This window comes from Protopterus annectens, chromosome 7.part1 (genome assembly GCF_019279795.1).
Source record: "Protopterus annectens isolate FY-2018-M chromosome 7.part1, PAN1.0, whole genome shotgun sequence".
Taxonomy (NCBI): Eukaryota; Metazoa; Chordata; order Ceratodontiformes; family Protopteridae; genus Protopterus; species Protopterus annectens.
The window spans coordinates 195,896,445-195,920,598 of NC_056740.1; the positions used below are offsets into that span (position 1 = coordinate 195,896,445).

General features: G+C 40.2%; 1 protein-coding gene across 3 annotated transcripts in view; it reads right to left on the minus strand.

Annotated features, from left to right (window-relative positions):
• Positions 1-19,130: 19,130 nt before the first annotated feature.
• The window catches only part of THUMPD3 (THUMP domain containing 3), a 688,598-nt gene continuing 683,574 nt past the window's right edge, over positions 19,131-24,154 (minus strand). For all 3 annotated transcript variants that reach the window (XM_044078641.1, XM_044078640.1, XM_044078642.1), the window contains exon 10: positions 19,131-22,185. In XM_044078641.1, the coding sequence (XP_043934576.1) occupies positions 22,018-22,185 (168 nt within the window). In that variant the 3' untranslated portion in view covers positions 19,131-22,017. The remainder of the gene's footprint in view (positions 22,186-24,154) is intronic.

Consider the following 24,154-nt stretch of genomic DNA (forward strand, 5'->3'; position numbering starts at 1 on the left):
TGAATATGAAGATGTGCAGCCCCTCTCTGCTTGTGAGGACTCTGATGCAGAGGAATCCATCCCTTCAGCCTCTCCACCTGAGGACTTTTCCTTTGGGGAAACCCTACATACCTTAAGGGAGCATTTCCAATGGGAATGTCAGGACTACCCTCTGTCAAAAAAGAGACTCAGGAAATTCTTAGATCTTCCACAGCCCAGACCTTTGGCCATTCCTCCTGTCCTGAATGTTGTGGATGATGTTTTTATGGAATCCAGTTTGACCCCTGACACTCTCCCTCCTGCTCCCAGAAAGCCTGACAAGTACTATAGAGTCCCTGACTCTAATAAATTTCTTTTCAAAAATCTTACTGCTGACCACGAGATTATCTCTCAAGGACCTAAAGGATTAAAGCAACTTCTGCTAAGAATCCCACCCCACTCAGATAGGGATTTCCGAGCATTAGACAGATGGGGTAAAAAAAATACACACCTCTGCTACTCTTGCTATTAGAGCACTAAATTGTCAGTTCCATATACTGAAATATCAGCAACATACCATGGAACTCCTCAAACAAAAAATATCTTCTTTTCCTGCTTGTGTGCAGAAAATAAAGTGTTACAAGAGTTAATGCGTTCTGTAAGTCAAGTAACTAAGCACACTTTACAATGTGGATGTTCATCGTGTTACCCTGCTGCAGTCATTACACATGGGTTATCCTGTCGTCAGGCGGTCCCCGCAGTCGGCCGGATTTCCAAAGTCTTGGTCCGACGTCGGTTGCTGTCGCCTCATCCCTGACGTCAGTGCGCCAGGGGTATATATATTGCAACCGATGCCATTTTCTTCAGTCTTTCTTGCCGCGGTGCCCGAAGCAGAAGCAGTTCGCAAGTGCCGGTCGGCTGACTCCTGAGATCTGCAAGTCAAGTAACTAAGCACACTTTACAATGTGGTTTTGACGCCATAGAAGCATCTTGCAGGGCAGCAGTCACTGGTTCTGTCCTTAGAAGGCATGCTTGGCTTAAGGAACAGCCCTTGCCAGATCATGTCAAATCCAAATTATTGGACTCACCCTTGCACAAAGACAACGTATTTGGCACCAAGGCAGAAGAGGTCTTAAAAAAGATGGAAGAAAAAGCTAAATCTATGCAGACTGTTAAAGACTTCTTGCAGGTCCAGCCACCGAGGTTCAGTAGGCATTGCCTGTCCAAGCACTGGTCCATTCCTGCACCCTCCAGGTCAGCTCAGCCCAGACCCCAGGGAGGCAGACCCCCCCAGACAACTGCCCCAGGGAATGCAGAGATCTAAGCAATGGAGTTCCTCCTCTCAAAAAACAGGGAGTGCTAAGCCACCCCTTCATGGTAAGAACTCAGTGACTTTACAATTCCACCCCTCCCTCTGCCCACCTGCTCTTGCCCCTAGGAGGAAAACTCTCCTTCCACGCAAGCACCTGGGCCACCATTACCAACAACCGCTGGGTCCTCAAAATAGTGTCCAAGGGATACATATTTTACTTCCACATTCCACCAACCCCAAAAGGGTTCCCAGATCTTTCCCCAAACCAGTGGGCAGAGGCCAATAAGCAAGTCCTTTCACTGCTCTCTATGAGGGCAATAGAGCATGTTCCTGCAGAACAGATAGGCCAAGGTTTCTACTCCAGACTCTTCCTGGTACCCAGAAAAGAGGGCACATGGCGCCCCATCCTCACTCTATCCATTCTAAACACTTTTCTGGTGATAAAATTCAAAATGCTCACCCTCCAGCAACTCCTACCGATACTCTCCAAAGATGCTTAGTTAGCCATCCTAGACCTAAAAGAGGCCTACCTACACAACCCTATCAGGGAATCATGCAGGAAATACCTAGGTTTCAGGGCAGGATCACTACACTTTCAGTTCTCTGTGCTTCCCTTTGGCTTATCCACTGCTCCCAGAGTTTTCACAAAATGCCTGGCTTCCGCCATTGCTTTTTGCAGACAAAGAAATATTCAAATTTACCCACACTTAGACAACTGCCTGATTCAGCCAGTTAGGAAAAGCTGCTAAAGCACCTGACCTTTGTAAAGGACCTACTGACCGCCCTGGGGTATACTATCAATGAAAAGAAATCCAAACTAGTACCCACACAAAAAAATTGTATTCCTGGGAGCAAGCCTGGACACAGCATCCCAGATGACATTCCTTACACCAGAAAAACAAACCTACCTGACAGCCTACTTCTCTCAACTAAAACCACCAGACCCCAGTTATCCGCAAGGAAAATCCTGCAAGCTCTGGGGTTCACGGCTCCTTGCATGCTACTCATTCCATATGCCAGACTGCATATGAGGAAACTACAATGGTATCTAAAAAGCCTTTGGTGTCAGCACTCCCAAGACCTGGAAACTGTTACATCAATGATACCTTGTTTAAGAAAAGATCTGCTTTGGTAGGCAGCAGCATGCTGCCACAACAAGGGACTTCCCTTTTCACAACCCCAAGTCACCCAGACCCTCACCATAGATGCATCAGACTATGCCTGGTGTGCACACCTGGACGGCAGGTGCATCCAGGGCCAATGGAGCCCAAATCAAATACATCTGCACATCAACCAAAAAGAGATGTTAGCTGTTCAGCACGCTCTGACAGCCTTCAGATCCCTACTCTCCCCAGGGCCTCTACTGATCAAAACAGACAACACCACTGTGATGTGGTACATCAACAAGCAGGGAGGGAGTCACTCGTACCCTCTGTGCTGGCTCGCCATGACGCTTTGGCACACGGCCCCAGCCATGCAACTACATCTGTTAGCACAATTCCTGCCAGGCTCTCTAAACTCTCTGGCAGACAACTTACGCAGAAATCATCTGGACCTACACGAGTGGCAGCTAGACCAAAGAGCCTTCACCCTTGTAACCCAGAAATGGGGCACCCGAAGGTCAACCTCTTTGCCTCCCACTACAACCATCAGATCAGCAAATTCTGCACCAGGGAACCTCACAGCAAGGCCTGGAAAGTGGATGCTCTATCCTTCCAGTGGGTCAACCTCTCGGTCTATGCATTTCCCCCTCTATCGCTCATTTCAAGGGTACTGCTCTAAATAAGGGAGGAAAAACTTAGGACAATCCTGAATGCCCCAGACTGGCCATGCCAGCACTGGTACCCATTGCTGCGCAACCTGTCACCCCTGCCACTATGGCATCTCCCTCAGATCTCAACACTCCTGACCCAGAGGAATGGAGAATTCATACATCCCCAGTTGCAGACCCTCAACCTGGCAGCATGGCCTATTCCCTGACCACTTCACAAGCTGCCAATCTAAGCAAACAAGTTCTAGATGTGATAAGTGAGGCCAGACGCCCTAGCACTGTGCTGACAAGTGGAAAAGGTTTTGCACCTGGATCCAGGCTAAGGGAGCCGGAATGGCACAGCCCTCCCTACCTCTCATCCTGGACTACCTGGCTGACCTACTACACAGGGGTCTATCCTTCTCTTCTATTAAAATTCATGCCTCTGCCATCTCTGCTCATTTCAGCCACCCTCTCATCAAACAGTTCCTAAGAGGGGCTAATAACTTGAGGCTACCCAGAAGAGCACCTATCCCAGATTGGGACCTAAACTTTGTATTGGAAAATCTCACCTTGCCCCCCCCCCCCTCTTGAAACAGCAGCTTCAGCAGAGTTAAAGTTTCTCTCTTGGAAGACAGCCTTGCTTCTGGCCATCACTTCAGCTACAAAAGTATCCGAGCTATAAGTATTTATGGCTGTAGAGCCCTTCATCATTTTCCATGCTGACAGGGTCTCCCTCGGGACTAATCCATCCTTCATGCCAAAAGTGGTGTCCAGTGTGGCTCTCAACCAATCCATTCATTTACCCACCTTTTTCCCTAACCCACAAAACAAGGGAGAAAGGATTCTGCACTCTCTAGATGTGCACAGACAGCTCAGATTCTACCTAGACAAGACTAAATCATTTAGAAAGACTGATCAATTATTAGTCAGCTTTGCTGCAGGAGCAGAGGGCAAGGCCATATCCAAACAAACCATTTCCAGATGGATAGCACACTGCATCCATTTCTGCTACAAGCAACATGGAAAGCCTCCCCCCAAGGGGGTCAGGACTCACTCCACCAGAGCAGCCTCCACCTCTGCAGCTTTCCTCAGAGGAGTCCCCACAAAGGACATCCAGGAGGCTGCCACCTGGACTTCTGTTCACACCTTTACCAAACATTACCACCTGCCTATCTTCTCCAAATCCAGGGCAGGGTTTGGCTCTGCAGTCTTGCAGGGCATCCTAGCCAGCCCCTAGTTTCCTTGACTACCTCCACCCATTTCCTCAGCTTTGGGAATCAACCCAAATTTGATGACTGGAACAGTGAAACACGTTACCATAAATGTAGATGTTCGAGTGTATTCATTGTTGCAGTCCTGGTTTCCCTCCCTCCACCCCCCTTTTCTCTTTCCTGACAAGGGACATATTGGTATTTACTTTCTACTGGTGGGGTACTTCCAACAGAACCTGGCTCCCACTTGGGGGCTCCTGACAGGTTAGGGCAAGAAAAAACTGATGTAATGGCGTCGGCTGCCTTACTTTATACTACTGATGACCTGACGTCAGTCCTGAAGCGACAGCAACCGACGCACAAATACTAAGCCTCTGGTATTCGGTCCGGCCGAAGGCTACCCTGGCTGGGAGAACCCAAATGTGATGACTGCAACAGTGAATACACTTGAACATCTACATTTATGGTAAGTGTACAAAACTGTACTTTCTTGCCTAAAATTTGCATAGCAGCACACTCATCCTGAACTAAACCAGAAAGAAATAACGACCAAACTGTTTCGCAACAGTAACTATATAAACTTAAAAGGGGAATGGTGGCTGGGTGTGGCTACTCCAGCAGTGAGGAATTCAAACATCTAATGTTATAGGCAAGTGCAACTTACACTACTGTACTATGTTTATCATTCCCACTGTTGCAGTAGCTTTTAGACTATATGGGTTAATTATAAAAGCCTATCTAACCTGGAATGGAGGAAGGATGTGGATACACAAGCCCCTGGAGAATGGTTCTAGTAAAGCAACTCTTGGATCAAGAATAATTTAATAATTTGTAATGCCTTGTAAAGGTATATGCAGAGATCCCCACAGCTGCCCCTAGAATGCTTATAGAGTCCACCTTTTTCCAATAAACCATCAAAGATGACAAGGTCTTTGTAGAGTGAGCCTTAATGCTGCCTTGAACTGGTTTACCATGGTGGACATAACAAATGGCATTAGCAGAGAACATTCAACTGGAACCAGGCTGGTTGTTCTTTTCTTAGTCCCAATATTAGAAATAAACAGAAGATTAGCTTTTCTAAAGGACTTGGTTCTGTCAAGGTAGTACCTCAGCTGCCTGTGCATTTCCAGAGTATGCATAATCCTTTCTCCCTGGTTCGGTGGGTTAGAATAGAACACTGGGAGATTGATGGCCTGATTCAAAGAAAACCTCTGAAACAACCTTTGGCTTGAATGAGGGATTTGTCCTTTTGGGAACTCTAGCCCAACAGCAGACCAGATAGGGTTTACCAACCAGAGTGCTTGCAAAAGAAACACTCATCTTGCAGATGTCAGAACAATGAGAACACTTTCATATATAATGAACCCTAAATCTGCCTGATGTACAGGTTGAATGGAGGTGATCTCAGGTGAAACACTCCTTTCAGAAACTGTTTTATTCAGAAAACATTGAAGAAAGAGAGTGGTCCATGGGCAGACGTACTGAAATACACACAAGATGTTATTTTCATAAAGTAGTATGAAGATCAGAGGCTAGTAACTCACACAAATGTTTGAGCACTAATGGCACAGTTCCAGATAGGGGCCTAGTTATTGGGTAGGCACCAACTAAAAAAAATCTTCCACATGTCAACATCATATTTTCCAGCACATTTCTTGCCTCCTTTAGTGCTTGCTGCACATCCTATATAAACAGGTATCTAAAAGGTATACATAGTTTCATAGGTTTCATAGGTTCATACTAGGCTATCTGCCCGAGGGCATTTATAAGCCTAGCCCATAGTTTTGTGGCTTACACCACCCCTTTAGTTTGGAGAAACTATGCCCATTATTTTGCTGTGCCTCTGTCGAGCAGTGACACTGAGGTAACCCCTGGGGTGTATCTGCGATCTCCCATCCATTGGTCAAGATTCCTCTTGAACAAGGCCAGCAAGGTGCTCTGCCTCACATAAACCGGGATTTTGTTCCACAGCATAGGGAGTCTTTGGGTGATGAATCTATCCCTCCAGCACGTCCTATTAATAACCGTGTCGAGGTTTAAGTCTCCGCCTTGTGGCTCTGAGGGATCTAGATTTTTGAGATGAAGCATGTTCATCAAATCTGGGTTTGACATGGCCTTGTATGTCAGGCATAGGTCACCTCTGAGCAAGCGGTAAGCAACTGAATATAACTGGAGTTCTTTCAGTCGGGCAGCATAAGACAGATTTTTGAGACCCTTTATCCTTTTGGTGAGGAACTTTGTGGCCTCTCCAGCTGCTGCAAGTGTCGGGTCAGATACATTCGAATGGGGCATTGTACTCGATCATTGGTCTGATGAGTGATGAGTATAGGGAGACTATGACTTCCCTTGATCTAGATGTGAATCCCTTCATGATAAGGTGGGCAATGTAGAAGGTCTTCCTAACTACTTTAGCAATATGAGTGTCGAATAAAGGCTACTGTCAACCTGGGTTCCCAGGTCCCTAATAACTTCTTCTGTGTTCATGGGATTGCCACCTATATGGTAGCTAGGGGTAACCTTATTTTTCCCGAAGGGTATGACTATGCATTTCTTGGCATTTAACTTTAGGCCATGGCTCTGGCACCAGTTATCCGTTTCTGTGAGACCCTTCTGAAGGATATCTGTGTCGGATGTGTTTTCAACTACCGCGCCCAGTTTGCAGTCATCTGCAAACTTTGTCAGCCATAACCCTCCTGTGTTTGCTTGTACTTCAGAAAAGTAGATGCCAAACAAGAGTGGGCCCAGGACTGAGCCCTGTGGGACACCACTTGTGACAGGCTTTGAGTCTGACATGGCGCCAGCAACTCTGACCCTGTGGGTTCTGTCACTCAGCCAGTTTGCAACCCATCTTGTAATGTATGGGTTTACATTTAAGTTGATGAGTTTTTCAATGATACCCGAGTGAGGTATTGTATCAAAAGCCTTCGCCAGGTCTAGGTAGGCTGTATGGACTGCCTTTCCCTCGTCAATGGCCTTGGTGACTGTTTCGAAAAAGTCAACCAAGTTTAGAAGGCATGATCTGCCTTTGACAAAGCCAAACTGGGTTGGATCCAAAGTCTGCAAGTTCCCTATGTCTTTATTTATGAGATCCATTATGATCCTCTCCATGGCTTTGCAGATAACGCTTGTCAAGCTAATGGGACGGTAATTTCCAGGGTCGGTGAAGGCACCGCCTTTGTGGAGTGGTACCACAGTCGCTGTGCGCCACTCCCTGGGTAATATCCGGAGGTGAGACTAAGATTAAACAGCTGTCCTAACTGTGGGTTTAATTCCTCGTTGAGTTCATGGAGCATACAGCCGGGGACACCATCAGGTCCCATGGATGCTGTGTTCTTTGCCTTGGAGAGAGCAATTCTCACCTGGGCTAGAGATGTTTGGGGGCTACAATTATTTGTTATAGATATCTCTGCTTTGGGGAGAAGTTTGCACTGAACCTTTCAGCCAGTATGTTGGCAATGTCTGTAGGATCAGCAATCTTCACATCATTTTGAACTAATTCTGAGCATATCTGGGAGTTTCCTCCTAGGTTTCTGACATAGCTAAAGAATGCCTTATGGTTGTCTTTAGAGTCCTTAGCTATTTTTTTCTCAAAATTAGCTTTGGATGATTTTATGAGAGCTCTTAGCTTTTTACTTATAGTGATCAGCGGTGTCTTACCTTTTAAGGATTTTGCTCTATCTTGTAGTAGCTTTCTCCTTTTGTTGTAGAGTTTGTTTATGGGGTCCACCAGACTGGACGCTTGCCTTTGGTACAAAGAGTCTTTGTTTTGCTTGGGATTGCCTGATCCATGCACCCCTTGCAGGTGCTGGTAGAAGGCATTTGTAAGTGATTCAGCGGTTTGAGTAATGTTAACCGCTGGCTCAGGGGCCTTAAAGGAGACCACACTAGTCTTTAGAAGTGTGAAGTCGGCTTTCGAGAAGTTCTTTACTGTGGTCTTTTTCATTTCGGGTGGGGGCGGGATGAGGACCTCCAGCGAGATTAGTTTGTGATCAGATCTCACCAGTGTATCCAGGTAGATAACTGAAGAAATTTAGACTGGGGTATATCAAACTCCCCATGTCTTTTGTGAGTAGATCCAGATGGTGAGGAAACTTGCGGTAAGTGCCCTTGGCAATTTCATAAAAAGGAGAACAAATACTGCTGGTGCCAAAAGTGTTGGGGGGGGGGGGTTCACAACAAATATTTTTTTGATGGTCATAAATCTTCAGAATTATCCTGGAAATCAGTGTAAAGGGTAGAAATGCATATAGAAATGTTTCCATGTAAGGGAATGAAAAAGCATCTCCAGAATTGTCTGTTTTGAAAGGAGGCAAACAGATCTATTTGGGGTGTTCCCCAAAACTTGATCAATTATTGGAAGACCCTCTTGTTTAATTTCCATTCGTGAGGGTCTGTCAGAGCAATTAGGAGATATGAAAAGGGGGTGGGGGTGGCCTGAAAAATCTTAGAAACTCCCTGAAATTATTTCAGTCTTTCATCAAAGTGGCATTAGCAGATGGGCCCAATCAAACAAAACCTACAGCAGAGAGTCGATTATCTGAACTAATTGGGACTTGAGGTAGTTCGGATAATCAAACATACACTGAACCGGATTAAAAAAAACTGCAAAAATCTTGTTTTTTCTGCATGCTTTTCAATTATTCAGTGATTCTAGTGGACAACAAAGAATATTTTTCACACATACGTGGGCTACAAGCTCAAAAAACACGCACAAGCAAATACGTATAACGTTTACATATTCCAACTTTATAATTTTTTCCTACCCAAAAACATTGGAAGGTTGCGTTCTGATAATTGACATTTCTGATAATCAGCTCTCTACTGTATTTATTTAAAGCTGAATTCTGAAAATTCAGACTTGTTTCATCAGAAGAATTCAGATTTTTTTTTTACCCAGGCATACCTCCCCAAAATAGTAGCAGAAGCAAATGCCCTAGACCCACTATCTGCACAATCATACATACTCCTTATTGCACATTCAGATACTAGAAACATATCAGAAACAATATGTTTGAGATAGCCACAACCTTTTGGGGAAGAGTGGTAGCTAGCTCACTCAACTACACTAGAGGAAGCCTAAGTGAGTAGGCTGAGGAACAGCTGATCATTACAGAGTTATCCACTGTCAACGAAGGTGAAGACTGATCCTGTGTGGCTCACCAGAGCTCAGAAGTAAGTTGTTTTTCTTTCTTTCTAGGAACTGGGGAAGTTAGACCAATAGCAGTGGGGCAAGTATCCATGCTGTGACCAAGCAGGATGAGTCAGGTGAGGCTAGAACTGTTGGAATGAGTTCATTGGAGGGATACGTTGTCAAAAGTCTACACAAGCAGCACACTTAAAGTTACCCATTTACACAAAGCCCTCACAACATAGTAATGCACAAGCAATCCTGTCAGAAACCCCTTAAAAATGAAATTAGTCTGACATAAATAAATATATTGTTACACTGTAAACACAAACACTATTTTTCCAGTCGTCGACCCTGCTCAAAAGAAAGACTACTGACACTTAAAATGTTTAATAAATAAATAAATAAATAAATAAATAAAAAGTTTGCTTAAGCAGTACATTTCACAACAACCAAAGCTTAAAACAGTGGTTCCAGACAGGGAAAAAAAAGGTAGTAAAGCAATACTGTTTTTCTCGAAGGGATCATGACATAACTAGAAAGTAAAAATACCCCCCCATACACACACACACAACATATTAAAAATAAATACTTTATGTGAGGATTCTTCCCCCTAAAGAGGACCTATTGGCCAGAAAGGAGCTGAAAGGCCAGCTGCTGCTCTTGTGAAACCCCTGAGTTGCTTCATTACAAGGCATCAAGTACTGAAGATTTCCCACTCTGACTGCTGATTTTCCCTCTGCAGGGGCTGAGCAATCATCAGTCAATGTGGAAGTATGGAAGGCAACCAGAGGTTTTAGAAGATTGGCCAGTTGTATTTTAGGCAAGACACAACCCATATATCCTAAAGGCTACTGCAACAGCGAGAACATCTGACTTAATACATGCATATATTAATAGGATATGAATGATATGAATTATCAATGTGCAAGAAACTTTGATGCACATTACATTAACTTCTGCATGTCGGTAGTACATGTAAATGGAAAAAAGGCCAAAACTATGTCAACTGCAAAAGGAGAAACTAAACATTTTCCCCTGTGATTGATAAAGACTAACAGTGCCTTTAAACATACCTTTTTCACAAGGAAATATGTAAGATTGGGGTTAGGGGAAGTGGCGGGGATGCAGTTAGTACATGAGTAAAGTTGGGCAGGAAGGCTTTGCCGCCTTCAACATCTTGCTCTCATGTCTGTGTTAATCTTAATCTTGCCCAACCTTATAAAAATTACTTATGAAAATCCCGTTCCCAATAGTGCCCCTAAACAAGACAGATAGAAAAACACACACACTACAGCTATCTCTTTCTGTAGTCCTTACTATAATCCTAACCTGGAAACACTCTCATACACATATCCCTTCAAACAGACTTTTCTTTAGTTTGGAACTGGCATTCAACAAACAGATAAGACATTAATGTCTAGAAATCCCATTTTATTCCAGGATGTATTGCAGAAATGCTCCATATCATCATCCCTCCATAATCATAGACTCCAATGGCTCATCTCTTCCAAAGACCCAAGATACTTGGGTGACTTCCCTTACTGATCAAATGCTCTCTTTCCATGCCCACACAGAAAATCAGTCAAAAAATGTACTAAATCAACCAAAATAGCCTACAGCAGTTTAACAATCTTACTCCTGATGCCAGAAGTGCTACTGCAATAAATGTTCTAATCCCAAGATTGGAACATGGGCTTCCTATTCTTGCACTCAATTCCACTTTTAACATCTCCATAATACAGAGAAATGAAAACAACTTTTTCAGGTTTGTTCATCTTGCCCAAAAGAAAGCCCGTTACTGCATGACAATTCGAAAGGGTAATTGCCTAAATGTTTCTGAAAGAGTTCCTCCCCTTCTTAATTTACTAATCTGAAAGTTCATAAATAAATCCGTCTGCCCCCTCCACATAGTAAACTTCCAACCTACTGGTTATTTTCTATTCTAGTATATACTTTATGAGAAACCATTATGCTTTTTTTACTTTATTTGATCCCACTTACCTTTATATTGTTGAAAATGTGTTTTTTTTTAATCAAAAACTGACCCACCCACATGGAATTTTCTTCCTGCTGAAATTAAAAACTGCAACTAAGTAACCAAAACACTGCTTAAAAAAGCAACAAAATGGTCCTGCTTCATTGATGAAGGATAGGCATGACTTCTCAACTTAACTGCCTACAGTTTTTCCAAATTTCTAATGTTACATCACTAAACCACATTTTCCTGTCTTACCTATTGTCTACTTTGTACGTATATATTATGTATTTGTATACGCTTAACATTTTCCTGATTGCTTACTTTTCGATCATATCACTCATTGCGTCATTTGTATTTTTGCTAACCTTGTGCTACTGTTACCCTTCTGTGCTTTTTTTTATTGTTATCCTTCCATAATAATATCATATACATTTAACAGTGGTTATGAAATTGTATTTTCACAATTTTATTTACATCAAGTCTTATGTGTGTGTGTATCTCTTTCATTAGCCTATGAGCCTGTGCTGTAAATAAAAATGGTCTTTGCACCAGCTCATCCACCTAGTTAATAAAGTTAAATCAAGCAGACTACATTTTTTTATTTCTAGGAGATAGCAAATGGAGGTGTGATGAGGAACAAAGAGGCAACTGGAAGTGTAATGAGCTGGAAGATTTAAAAAATTCCTACAGTGTATTCTGTCAGAAATATTGGGCGAGCAAGTGTCTGGAAATGAGGATATGATTGTTTTTGAGTTGGGACACTGGATCTGAACTGGCTAACCATAATAAGGCCGTATTAAGTTTAATTTTGTTGGCTGCCAAAAAAACAACTACTAGAAAATGGAAATCAAAGTCTAAACCAACTGCATTGAATATTATAAAAGAGATAAAAGAACTGGAAACAGGAAAAGGCAAGGAGCAAATTACATAGAAGTAAATGGAAATTGAGGGAATACTTGCAGAATAATGTTCAAGAGGTGGAGGACTAAGATTTAAGGGAAGGCAAGAATTCAGCAATTTATGTAATGTTGGACTGATGATAATTACAAAGAAAGAAAAGACATATGATGTATAATGCATGAAAATGGAAAAAGGTTATTACGGTTTGTTTTCCATTAATCTATGTTTCCCTATGTCTTAAGTGATAACTTAATAAAGCTGTTTAAAAATAAATAATACATTGATAAGATGGTAGTTTTTAGGTCGTGCTACTCCCCACAGCTTTTAAAAACTCATACAAATGGGACTTCATGCAGCTAATATTCAAATGCAGAAAAGAACAAAGGTCATGCTTTCAGGTACTCGTAGAAAATTGGTGCATCATTTTCAACAAGACCGGAAAAAAAAAAAAAAAAAACTAAACCCACAAAAACCCTTCATGCATTTAAGATTTAGCTTGATAAGACACTAAACTTCCACCATCATAATAAGAAAATAAAGCCTAAAACCAACAAGCCACTTTTCCAGACCCAGAAAATATCACATTTTCCCCAGGAAAAGAAAGGAAAGAAGATGCGGGCAAGGATATTCTTTTAACCTGTCTGGAATATGGTCTCCCCCTTCACAGATGCTTTAGCCAAGAAAAAAAACTCTCCACATGTCAAATGACCACAAACCATATCTGCTTTATCATAATTACTGTCTCAGAGTCCTAATGAAGAGATGAAACGTTAGCAAGCAAAGGAGAGTAGTAGTGGTGAAGCTGAATTCATCCTCAAGTCTTGGTGAGTACCTTCGCAAGGTAGACCTTGTTTTTCACAAAATCTCACCAAGGCGACACTGATATATAGACTGTACTTATATAGCATATATCATGGACAGACGTTAAGTCAATAACAAAAAAATAGCTGGGTGCACAAGTCCCAGGATAAAAAAGTGCCCAATCCTTGTAGGTACACGTGCCAGGACTAGAAAAAAATGATAGTGTAGAATCCTCAAAATCCAGAAACATTCCTACAATGGGGCCAGGCGAGGCCCAGGGGAGGATGGCCCCCCTGTTGTAGAAAGTAGTAGCAGTCCACAAAAACTGATATGCTAAAGAAGAGCCATAGAGACGATAGAGACTATTTAGTATAAAAATGAAATTATGTATTGTGAGTATTATGCAAAAAGCCCAGAATTACCAGACAGAGGAGATACAAAGGGATTAAGAGATAAATTAGAGGAAAGAAAAATACTTTCACAGGAAAAATTGTCAGAAGCTTCAAATAAAAATGTTCATTAATACAACAGATTTTTGAAAAACAGTGTACAGATCAAGAAACTTTGATCTGTTTGGAAAAAAAAGCATCTGAGGAAGTGCAAAAATGTAAATAACAAACCTAGACATTTTTGAAAAGTATAAAAAAGAAATATGGACATGGAAAGAAAGAGAGATTTGATATGGTGCAATATCTATGCAAAGGAGAAAGCCAAGTTAATTAATATAGAGAAAGCAGTCACAAAGATATTCGAAGAGAAATAGAGCCAAAGGCATCCAGATATGGACAATTTCGCAATAAAAAAATATCACAAAGATGGACTGTGGAAAAGAAGATTAGTAAAGCTGAAGTTAAAGAAATAGAAGTTAAAGTTATGGAGTGTCTGCGGAGTGAAGGATTTAATGTAGAAAGTCTAACACAGACTACATCGCAGCCTGATGGAGTGAGTCCCCAAAGTAAGGAGAAGCAGGAAGATCAGGAGACATCTGAAGAAGAAATATGGACACTGGAAAGAAAAAGAGATTTAATATGGTGTAATATTTATGCCAAGGAGAAAGCAAAACTAACCAATACAAAAAGAGCAGCACAAACGTTATTTCAAGAGAAATACAGGCAAAGGAATCCGGATATGGAAAACCTTACAATACAAAAAAATAAGAAGACAGAAGAAAAGTAGAAAAGGAGATCAGTAATGGAGAAGTTAAAGACATAGAAATTGAGGTTGTGGAGCACCTGCAAAGTGAATTATTCAGTGTAGAAAATCTAATGCAGAAAGCACCACAACAGGATAGAGCAATGGATATCCAAATTAAGGGGAAACCAGTGGAACAGGAAACAATTGGTCAGGTGCCATATCAAGATATTTTGGAGCCTTCCATAGAAAACCAGTATAAAGTTCACGTAAAGCTAGACAGCAAGGGAAGGAACAGGAGACTGTGGAAAGTCTAATGCAGTCAATGTTGAGGAGTGATAGGCCAGTGAGTTCTCATATGACAAAGCAACAGATGGCACAGGATGAAATTGAAGATAAGGTGCTACAGAAATTTCTACAGAATGCCCACAGGAAGTGGAAAATAAAGGATGTGCCCTCAGTCTGGAAGAAAATAAACTAAGGGAAGAGTTGCTTGATTTAATGGACATAGGTAGATATATTAAAATCAATAAAAGAAATAGACTGCAAAAGGTCAATAAAACCCCAAAAGTCAGATGTCTGATAAAACAAATGAACACAGTAATTATGACTGTTCATAGAGATCCATGTGATATAACAGGAGTAAACAGGATATGTTACTGTGCAGCTAAATTAATAACTGATAAAAGTTCTACCACAAGACAGAGTAGTGACGCAAAGGAAGGGGAGAAATTGAATACCATCATGGAAATATCGAATAGAGAAAATTATAAAGCAATTAAGACAGGAAGTGTCACTGTTAGCATAGCCGGCCTTAGGCATAGGCTAAATAGGCGGCCGCCTAGGGGGCTGCTCTAGCAGGGGTGCTTTTCCAGTATTTATTTAATGTAGTTAGACCAGGATGGGGGCACTGAGTGGTGTGGTGGGGGGCACTGTGGAGCCCTTTCACCTAGGGCACCAGTTGACCTAAGGCCACTCCTGCTGTTAGAAAACTATAGAGGAGGGAATAGATCAACAAAAATACTACAAAAGATAGATGTGATAAAAGCAGTGCGCAGTATTAGAACAGACCAGGATCTATCATGCACTACTGCAAATAATAAATTAAAAATTTCAGCATAAGCGGAAAAACCTACAAGATAGACAGATACATATAAAGGAAAAGTACAAAATAGGGAATTTAGTGATGACCCAAAAAAGTTTCATAGAGAACTGGGAAACAAGGTAAAAGGAATTGAAAGACTGGCAAAAAAGAAGAAATAGATGACTTTTGGAGAAGTATCTATGAAAATCCTGTGGAACACAACAAAGATGCTAAGTGGATAAAATAAGTAAAAGAAAGAATAAGAAGTTTAAAGGTACAGGGTATGAAATGGGATGAAGTAACAGCCAGGGAGACTGAAACAAAGGTAAGAAAAGCCTCTAATTGGAAAACCCCAGGCCCAGATGCAGTGCCTAACGTTTGGTTAAAAGTATTAACAACTTTGCATGAAGACCTACCCATGAGTAAGAACTATTTATATGAGCACCCCAAACAGACACCAATTTGGCCAACAACAGGTAAAACAATGCTCCTGCTTAAGAGTGAACCTGCAAGCTACCCCAAACATTATAGACCAACAACTTGCCTTCTGATGACGTACAAACTATACACGGGAATTGATGCCGACACGGTTTACAGCCATTTAAAAGAAAACTCAATTATGGCAGTTGAACAAAAGGGTAATAAAAAAAAGTCATAGGAAACAAAGGATCATTTATTGTTAAATAAAGTCATAATGGAGAACTGTAAAAAGGGGAAGAATCTAAGTATGGTATGAAATGACTACAAAAATGCATTTGATAGTATCCCACATTCATGGATAAAAGAGTGCTTAAAAATGTACAAGATACACCCTACACTGATTGACTACGTTACAGTGACCATGAAACAATGGCAGACCACTCTGCAATTAGACCATGAAACAATGGCAGCCCACTTTGCAATTAAACCATGATAAAGGAGAAATTACTATCCCACGGACAAAAATTCAAAGGGGGATATTTCACAGTGACTCTGTCACCGTTGCTATTTTGCCTTGCCCTTAACCCATTAAGCTGTCTACTTAACACCTCAGGCCATGGCTACAGTTTGGCTTCTAGAAAACAACAAAGTCTAAAGACTTCTCATCTTCTATTTGTCGATGATTTAAAACTGTATAGCTCATCCGACGAGGAACTGAAAACACAGCTGCAGGTTGTTAAAACTTTTTCAGATGATATTAGAATGTTATTTGGTCTTGATAAATGTGCAAAAGTAACATTTAAAGCAGGAAAACTGTAGCACCAGGGAAAAAAATCAGTTTGGGACAAGAATGTGATATAAAAGAACTTGAGCAAGAGGGAGTGTAGAACTACTTGGGAACTAATGAAGGATCAGCAATACAACATTAGCAAATGCGAATAAAACTTAGTAAGGAATACTTCAGAAGACTTAAATTAAATTAATCCTGAAAACAGCATTGTCGCCTAGGAACAAAATCCAAGCTATAAACCAATTTTCCCTTCCTGTCCTAACTTACAGTTCTGGAGTGATTGATTGGCCCCAAAATGTGTTGGATAAATTAGATATTAAAACAAGAAGGATGCTTCATGCTCAAAAGATCTATAAAAATCAGTGCATACCAAAATTATATATTCCCCATTCCGAAGGAGGGATGGGCCTCCTTGAAAATGACTACATGTACAGATCTGCAAACGTGGGACTTCACACACATCTGCTGACCTCACAAGACCCAAACATAGTGAAAGTTTTGAAATATGAGAATAAATCTAAGATGCCTTATCTGCTTATTCTAGAAGAAGCATATCGCCATCAAACAGGAATGGAAATCAAACTAGAAGTAGATATAAATCAGGCAACCAACTGAATGTGCCAAAAAACAAAAGATACAATATAAGGTGAAGGACCAGATAAGAAGGCAAGAAATGTGGAAAATGCATAAATATAGTTGCAAATATAGAAGACTTCAGAAAGAACCTCATGTTGATCAGGAACGAACACAGGAATGGTCAAGGAGAGATGAATTTAAACCAAGAGATAAAAGGTTAATATTGACACCCCAAGATAGTGGGCTGCATACATGCTGGTTTACAAAGTCCATTGAACATGTGGGAGAAACAGGCAAATGTAGGTTTTGTAAAACTGAACTGGAAACAAGTCACACACCTCGTTTCTAGATGTGACATACTAATGGCAGAAGGACTGTATACTGAAAGGCACAATAACGTGGTGAGACTGTTGCATTGGGGATTATGCAAACATTATGGTTTTGAAGTGGCTGAAAAGCACTGGAAATATGAGCCACAAAGCATCATAGAAAATGATGAAGTGTACATCACATGGGATCATCCATTACCAAGAATTCAAAAGACAGATGCTAGAAAACTGGATATAGTGGTCCAGGAAAAGAAGACAAAAGTAGCATTGATCACTGAAATCGCCACACCCAGTGATTACAGTGTCTGGCGCACAGAGAGCCACAAAGTTATAAAATATCAGGATCTGCAAGGAGAAACAGAGCAATGTGGAAGAAAGATACCCAAATAGTTCCAATAGTAGTAAGAGCAATGGTCTTATATCAAAGAGTCTAAAATCTTATTTAGATACGCTACCAATACATGTAACTCCGTAGGAACTGCAGGAGGAGTCATTACTGGGCACATTGTGGGTGCTGCGAAGAGCACTTTTGGCTGACATCAAAGAGTGAAACAATACTAATTTCATGAACTTTAATTGTACTTTGACTTAGGAATGGGGTCTACTGCTGTCATTGTATTAGAAACCCGAGGGATTTGGAGAAATTAAAAAAAGACAGCACTACTGCCTTACCTTGGAAAAAGTTAACTTGATTCTTGTACAACAAAGAGATGATTTCCTACTACAATTCTAAATCTGAAAGCTTATAAAATTAAAAGTTCTTCCTTTCCCTGCCAGAAGACTTGTAGTTTGAATGTCACACTACAATAGACGGTCACTTCCCTCCAAAGCAATTTCTTTATAGACCTCTACTACAAATTCGGATTCAGTGTTTACCTCTACTACAAATTCGGATTCAGTGTTCATGCTTTTCACATCTATCCTCAAGTTATGGAAATGTCTACCTACACTACAAAAAATTGCACTTTCAACCCCAATTTCCACATACTCTTAGAACAACATTTGATTGATATGGATAAATGTAGATTCTTCAGTTTAAGTATTCCGTCAATTATCCTCATAAATGTACTTTCTCCTCTCATTTCTACATCTGTATGGCTACTAACATCGTAGCAAAGTCTCCCCTTTTCCCTTGAACCACTTAATCCCCCACTTCCATTTGCCTTACAAACTATTTTTTTAAACATCCCTTTTGCTACTCACAAGTGTACCATTATAAAATAATTCTGCTAAAAATACTTCTTGCCAGTTATTAATATGCACTACAAAAGCATATTACCCTTTACATTCTTCTAAATTGATTTCACTTTTCCTTCCAAGTATATGCACAATTTTCATCTGCCTTGACTTTGCACTCCTGGGTAGAGCCTGACAATGGTCCTTGAGTTCAGTGTTCTATACTGAGGGGGGAAAGAAAGAAAGATACCATCATGTTGGTCATTTGTGGTTGGTTGAACGTGCATTTTTCCAATGGATTGATCAATTAAATCATCACAATCATCCAAATGGAATACAGCAAATTTTTCATTCAGGTGTAATCTGATCATTGAAAAAACAAAAACATACTTATATGAAATGCAAAACTGTGTCACGTCTGAACAGTCTCTCTGTTCCCCAGTCTGCCTTAGCACATAAAGAGGTTTTCAACTGACATGCACTTTGCCTGTGGCTTGCAAATCAGTGATGAAACAGTTATTCATGTTGAGCACGTGATATATTGTAACTAACCCATAACAAGAACATTACTGAATACTGATTCAGATGAAGGTAACACGCTTTATTATTATTATGATTATTGAGTATAAAGTGCCAAATTACTCCTGCAAATACAGTACCAGTTCAGGCTACTTACAATTGCAAAACGTTTACCTAGATTTTTAATCAACCACATAACAGTGCAACTTCAGTATTTCAGAATCAAAGTACGTCTGCATCTAATTTCTGATACTTTGCTTAACATAAAAAAACAAGCTAAAATAAATTAGTTGATGAAATTCACGAAAAAAGTAATAAAAATCAAACAAGGCTGAAAACCAATTACAGGTGCAAAAACTTAACAGTGAACTACTCGATAAAACAAATCATTTCAGATATAGATGCTGCTTCTTTCAGTTTTCTTCTATATATACTTTAAGCATCTTAATTTTAAACCAAACTTGAGTTTGAGCTTTAAATTAATAAATCTTGTTGCATGTCTTCACAGGGTACATCAATCAAGCTAAAAATAAGATAGCATTGTTCAGACAGTGTATACTGTTAAACAAAAAAAAAAAGATAACGAATCCAAATATTTAACTACACAAACTATACATATTTTGTAAAATTGCTCTTCCCATATTACAAGATTCCAAACAGATCTATAACGCGACTCATTCATTTTCTTCTTACAGAAGGACTAAAAAGTGATTCCAGATATGAAAGGCCTATTAACAGAAATTTAATTTATATTTGATAAAGTAGTACCTGCCTAGTGTTGTTTTTGTCTCGATCAACCAGAGATCTAGGCTACAAAAGTGATTAACGCTAGTTGATCAGCTTAAGAAGCTAGCCCCACATCACAGGCAGCCTGGGTTTGAGTAGCATCTTCACCACCTGTAGGAGCTGGCAAGGGAAACTGAGAGTAAATATCTGTAGCTGGCTCGCCAATCCAAGGGGGAGGGAGGTGATTCTGTCCTGACAAGGAGCCAGTGGAGTTCTAGCACATTAAGCACATGCTGGCAAAATGCAATCACACTACATGCTAGGGGAATTCAGCATACAGAGGCATGCCTTCCCTTGGAAGGCAATAAATATTAGAGCTCAGAAGAGCCGGGGAGGTTCCATCTAGGGAGAGGTAAGGCTGCCTATAAGGATTAGCAAGCTGGCCTGCTTCCTACCACCAGACCCTTGCCATTGGGGAACAGGTTGGTCAATTTGGATTCCCAGACAGGAATGAATAGCCTAAGAGGCTGCAGGCAGTGACACCATTGGGGAGGAACATAAGAAGCTCTCAAAAGGGGCACAAAATGCCTTTATACACTTTATGGTTCTTTTAAAAAATATACATAACTAAAAAAAAACTCATTCAAATCTTACATAACAATTTACTTCTAAAAAGCCTGCTTCTACTGAAACAAAATGAGCTTTAGAACCAGCACTGCTCATCACCAAATAGCATTTTATTCTGAACTCAAACAACATAAATTAAAACCATTAACATAAGAAAACACAAAAGTATAGCATTTAGTGCAAATATGGCACTACTTACAATTCTACTTCAGTAGTCCCTGAATTGTTTCCATTATTAATGTCACTATTTTTACTTCAAAAGCAATCGGTGTATACTGGATTTTCACCCCAAATTAACTCAAATGCCATTTGCATGAATGTACTAGCTATATCAACTACCACAGCTTATAACTTGCACATGTGTAAATCAGTGAATATACATTTTTGTCATTAAAAGTCAAACCATTCAACAAAGATTCTGTTAACTGTTTCTTTTGTTTAAGAGAACATTTTCAAATGCGTACAACTTCTTACAAAAATTAGATTTTGTGGAAAAAAAAAAATCCGTTACCAGAAAAAAGTATGTTCTTTTTTTTTTTTTTTTTTTTTGTTAAATTATTTTGGGCCCCTACCTTATAAGACCATCAAACCTCCTCCTTGGCTATCATACATACCCATTTATTCCTCTTTGGGGGTGGGAGCCATCAGCCATTCATTACCCTCAGGGAGTGACACACCTTTAGCCTATATGCTCCCCTTAGAAACAAGATTCTGAGATTAGTGCCAACATATACTGCGGAGTATTTTTTAAAATGTACCTAACTCTCTCCATGCGCTAGCTATGTCTTCTGCAATCATTTGCACCGTAAAGTGCCATAGATGTTTATGCAGATGCCATTCCACCTGTTTATACAACTCAGAGCTTATGCAAACACATACAAGCTCACACGCTGCATTATGTACATCTCTATCTCTCTCCAGTAGGCGACGGCACTGCAACAGTCCAAACTACTACCTGTCCCTCAGTGATGAGCAGGTCGGCATCTGTCACTCATTCCAAGCCGCCCTGCTCACTTCCCCCTGTACCAGAGTCACTAGATGAGCACAGGTCACCTGGGTTATAGTCAGGGATCAATCATTGTATGTCACGGACCCAGACCCGACACCCCTTAAGATTCATGCTGCTTAAGCCTTCCATGATTGATTCCTACCAATTACTACTAAGTGTGCCTGACCTTACTGTAAATAAAAATAAGGACCAAACACAGAATAATCAAAATTATTAAGCAAACATTTTGAATATTAGTATAAATGAAATTCCCCAGAAATGTTCACATGAACTGCATCCCCTGCCAAGGAACTAGAAACTGGTTTACAAAAATGTGAAAGAAGAGCATTTTTCCAAGTAGTTTACATTTACAATGCACATTCATACTTAGAACACTTTGAACCAGCCTGACTAGAAAGGTCAAACAACTTCATATGCAAAATGCAAGTCTGGCTTTTGGCTGAGCTGAGGTATAACATGACATTATTCAGCTATGAAGACATTACACTTTTCATTTACTCTTTTCAGCATATTAAAGGAGGATGTCCCACAAAACAAACACAATCTGCCTTCTACGAAATATGAGAATGCCTCACTGATGAATTGTTCATTCATCATTGCAAACATCAGCTGCTGGTTCACTATTATCTACATGTTCAGATTTCTCAAAGGAAGTGTTAGTCCGTTTTAGAAGATAAACTGCTGCATGGAGTCCTCCTACGTTCACCCAACATGTATGCGATTTGCACCACAGATATCTTAATTTAGATATGGCCTAGGAAAAAAATGAGTACACAATTAGCTTCAGCAGATGCATCAAAAAGGCATTAATGTAAAACATACATCTGACTGTGTAGCAGAATAAATTAAACTAACAGGCCAGTTACCAATTATGCATTACTGAGGTCTTCAGATGTGAATACATCTTTAAGATGAAGAAGGAAAACAACACATGACAGAACAGAATACATTTAAAATTTTAAAGTTAAAAAAGTATGTCCATCCAGCACTAAGATATCTTGTAGGTCTTGTCAGCCAAGCACAACTTCATAGTAGGCCATCAGGAAACAATATTACAGAAGTGTAAAAAAACACCATCTTTGCAAAGAAAGAACAAAGTGAGACAGAAATCCAGAGCATTTTAATATGTAATATTGTAGGAAAGAGCGAGAGATATAAGGAATATTTGTCAAGGTAGCATCTTTCAGTACCAAATTGTAAGAAATGCACAACAGTGGGGAAAGTAGTGTACAGTAAGAATTTTTTCCCCACTGAGATTGAATGACTATACATCAAGCAAACTGCAGCAGACTCAAAACAGCAGAATTTAAGAAAGCACACAGCAGAAGGAAAACATCAGGTGGTGGTATGTGTGAACCAAGAAAGACAAGTTATCCATCTCTGACACTGAATTCTCCTTCTTTGATTCCAGGAGGCAAAGGCAGGCTTCACTATCTACAGAAACACAGATGCCTCTAATGGGATTTGAAATATGCCACGCAAATTACTTATCCCTAGTGGAGAAGATGAATATTGCACTATATAATTTTATTACATTTACATAACCTACCATCTTCATCCTGGTTACAGTTTGTATAAGCAGCTCTGCCCCATGAACATTTTAGGTGGTCCCCTGCAAACATTTTACAGAACTGTTATAGGTACAGGTTCTTGGAGATGCATTTTGATCTTCACATCTTGCATATTTCACAGGGAATTGTGACTCTGGCAAGTTAAATCTTAATAATTATGAAATTCTACATAAAATCAAGTGACCAAGATGGAGGATAATCACTTTAATATTAAAGAGCATACTCTCTGAAGATAGTACAGTTTTGTAACAGCTTACCATAACAGAAGATGTCCTACTTATTACTGTTACAGTATTTCTTACAAGAGGGATATCCTGCCAAGAATACAATATTCCTTACAAGAGGGATATCCTGCCGAGGACAGCTATATATCTGGCCAGCCTACTAAATCCTGGGCCCTTCCATGCACCATACATTAGACATATGTCTTACATCTGAGATGTAAGGTACATGAGTGACAGACAAGTGCCAAATCCTCAGAACTAAACTGCCACGGAAAAACAGGAGCAGCAAATGAAAAAAAAAAAAAAAAGGTGGTACATGTACATCCTGAAAAAGGAAAACAGGTCCACTCGGCCAGGAGGAAAATACAAAAATCAACAGGGGAAGGAGAGAGGGACAGAATACTCCAACAGTGATAAGTATGACATTTATGTTTCTTTAATTTAATTTTATTTTACATTTGTTTGCCTGGAAAGTCCGACTGGGCATAACCACTTTTTAGTGGAGGCCTGGGGAGAAAAGCTCCACATAGTAACATTACATACAGAAAACATAGACATAAATGAAACACGTCTTTTTTTCTTTTTTATACAACGGTGAAATACATAACATGATATCTTAATTTACAGTACTTACAATCAATAACAGTAACTGGGCAAATCTAGCTGAGTTCATCTACAGTTACAGTAGTACAGTTGTGCAATATATGGTGAAGTCCAGAGTTACTTAGTATGCCACATGGCTTACATTTGGTCGTAGAGTGTTGTAATAATTATAGGGTTGCTTATATAGTTAGTAAATACAGTTGAGTTAGCAGAGATTATGTCAAGTCACAGTTTCACTATATAAAAGTAGAAGACAGAAAGGTACAAAATGAGGATAAAGGAGGTCAGGATACTGTAGGAAAATAGCTGTACATGGAAAGAGTCA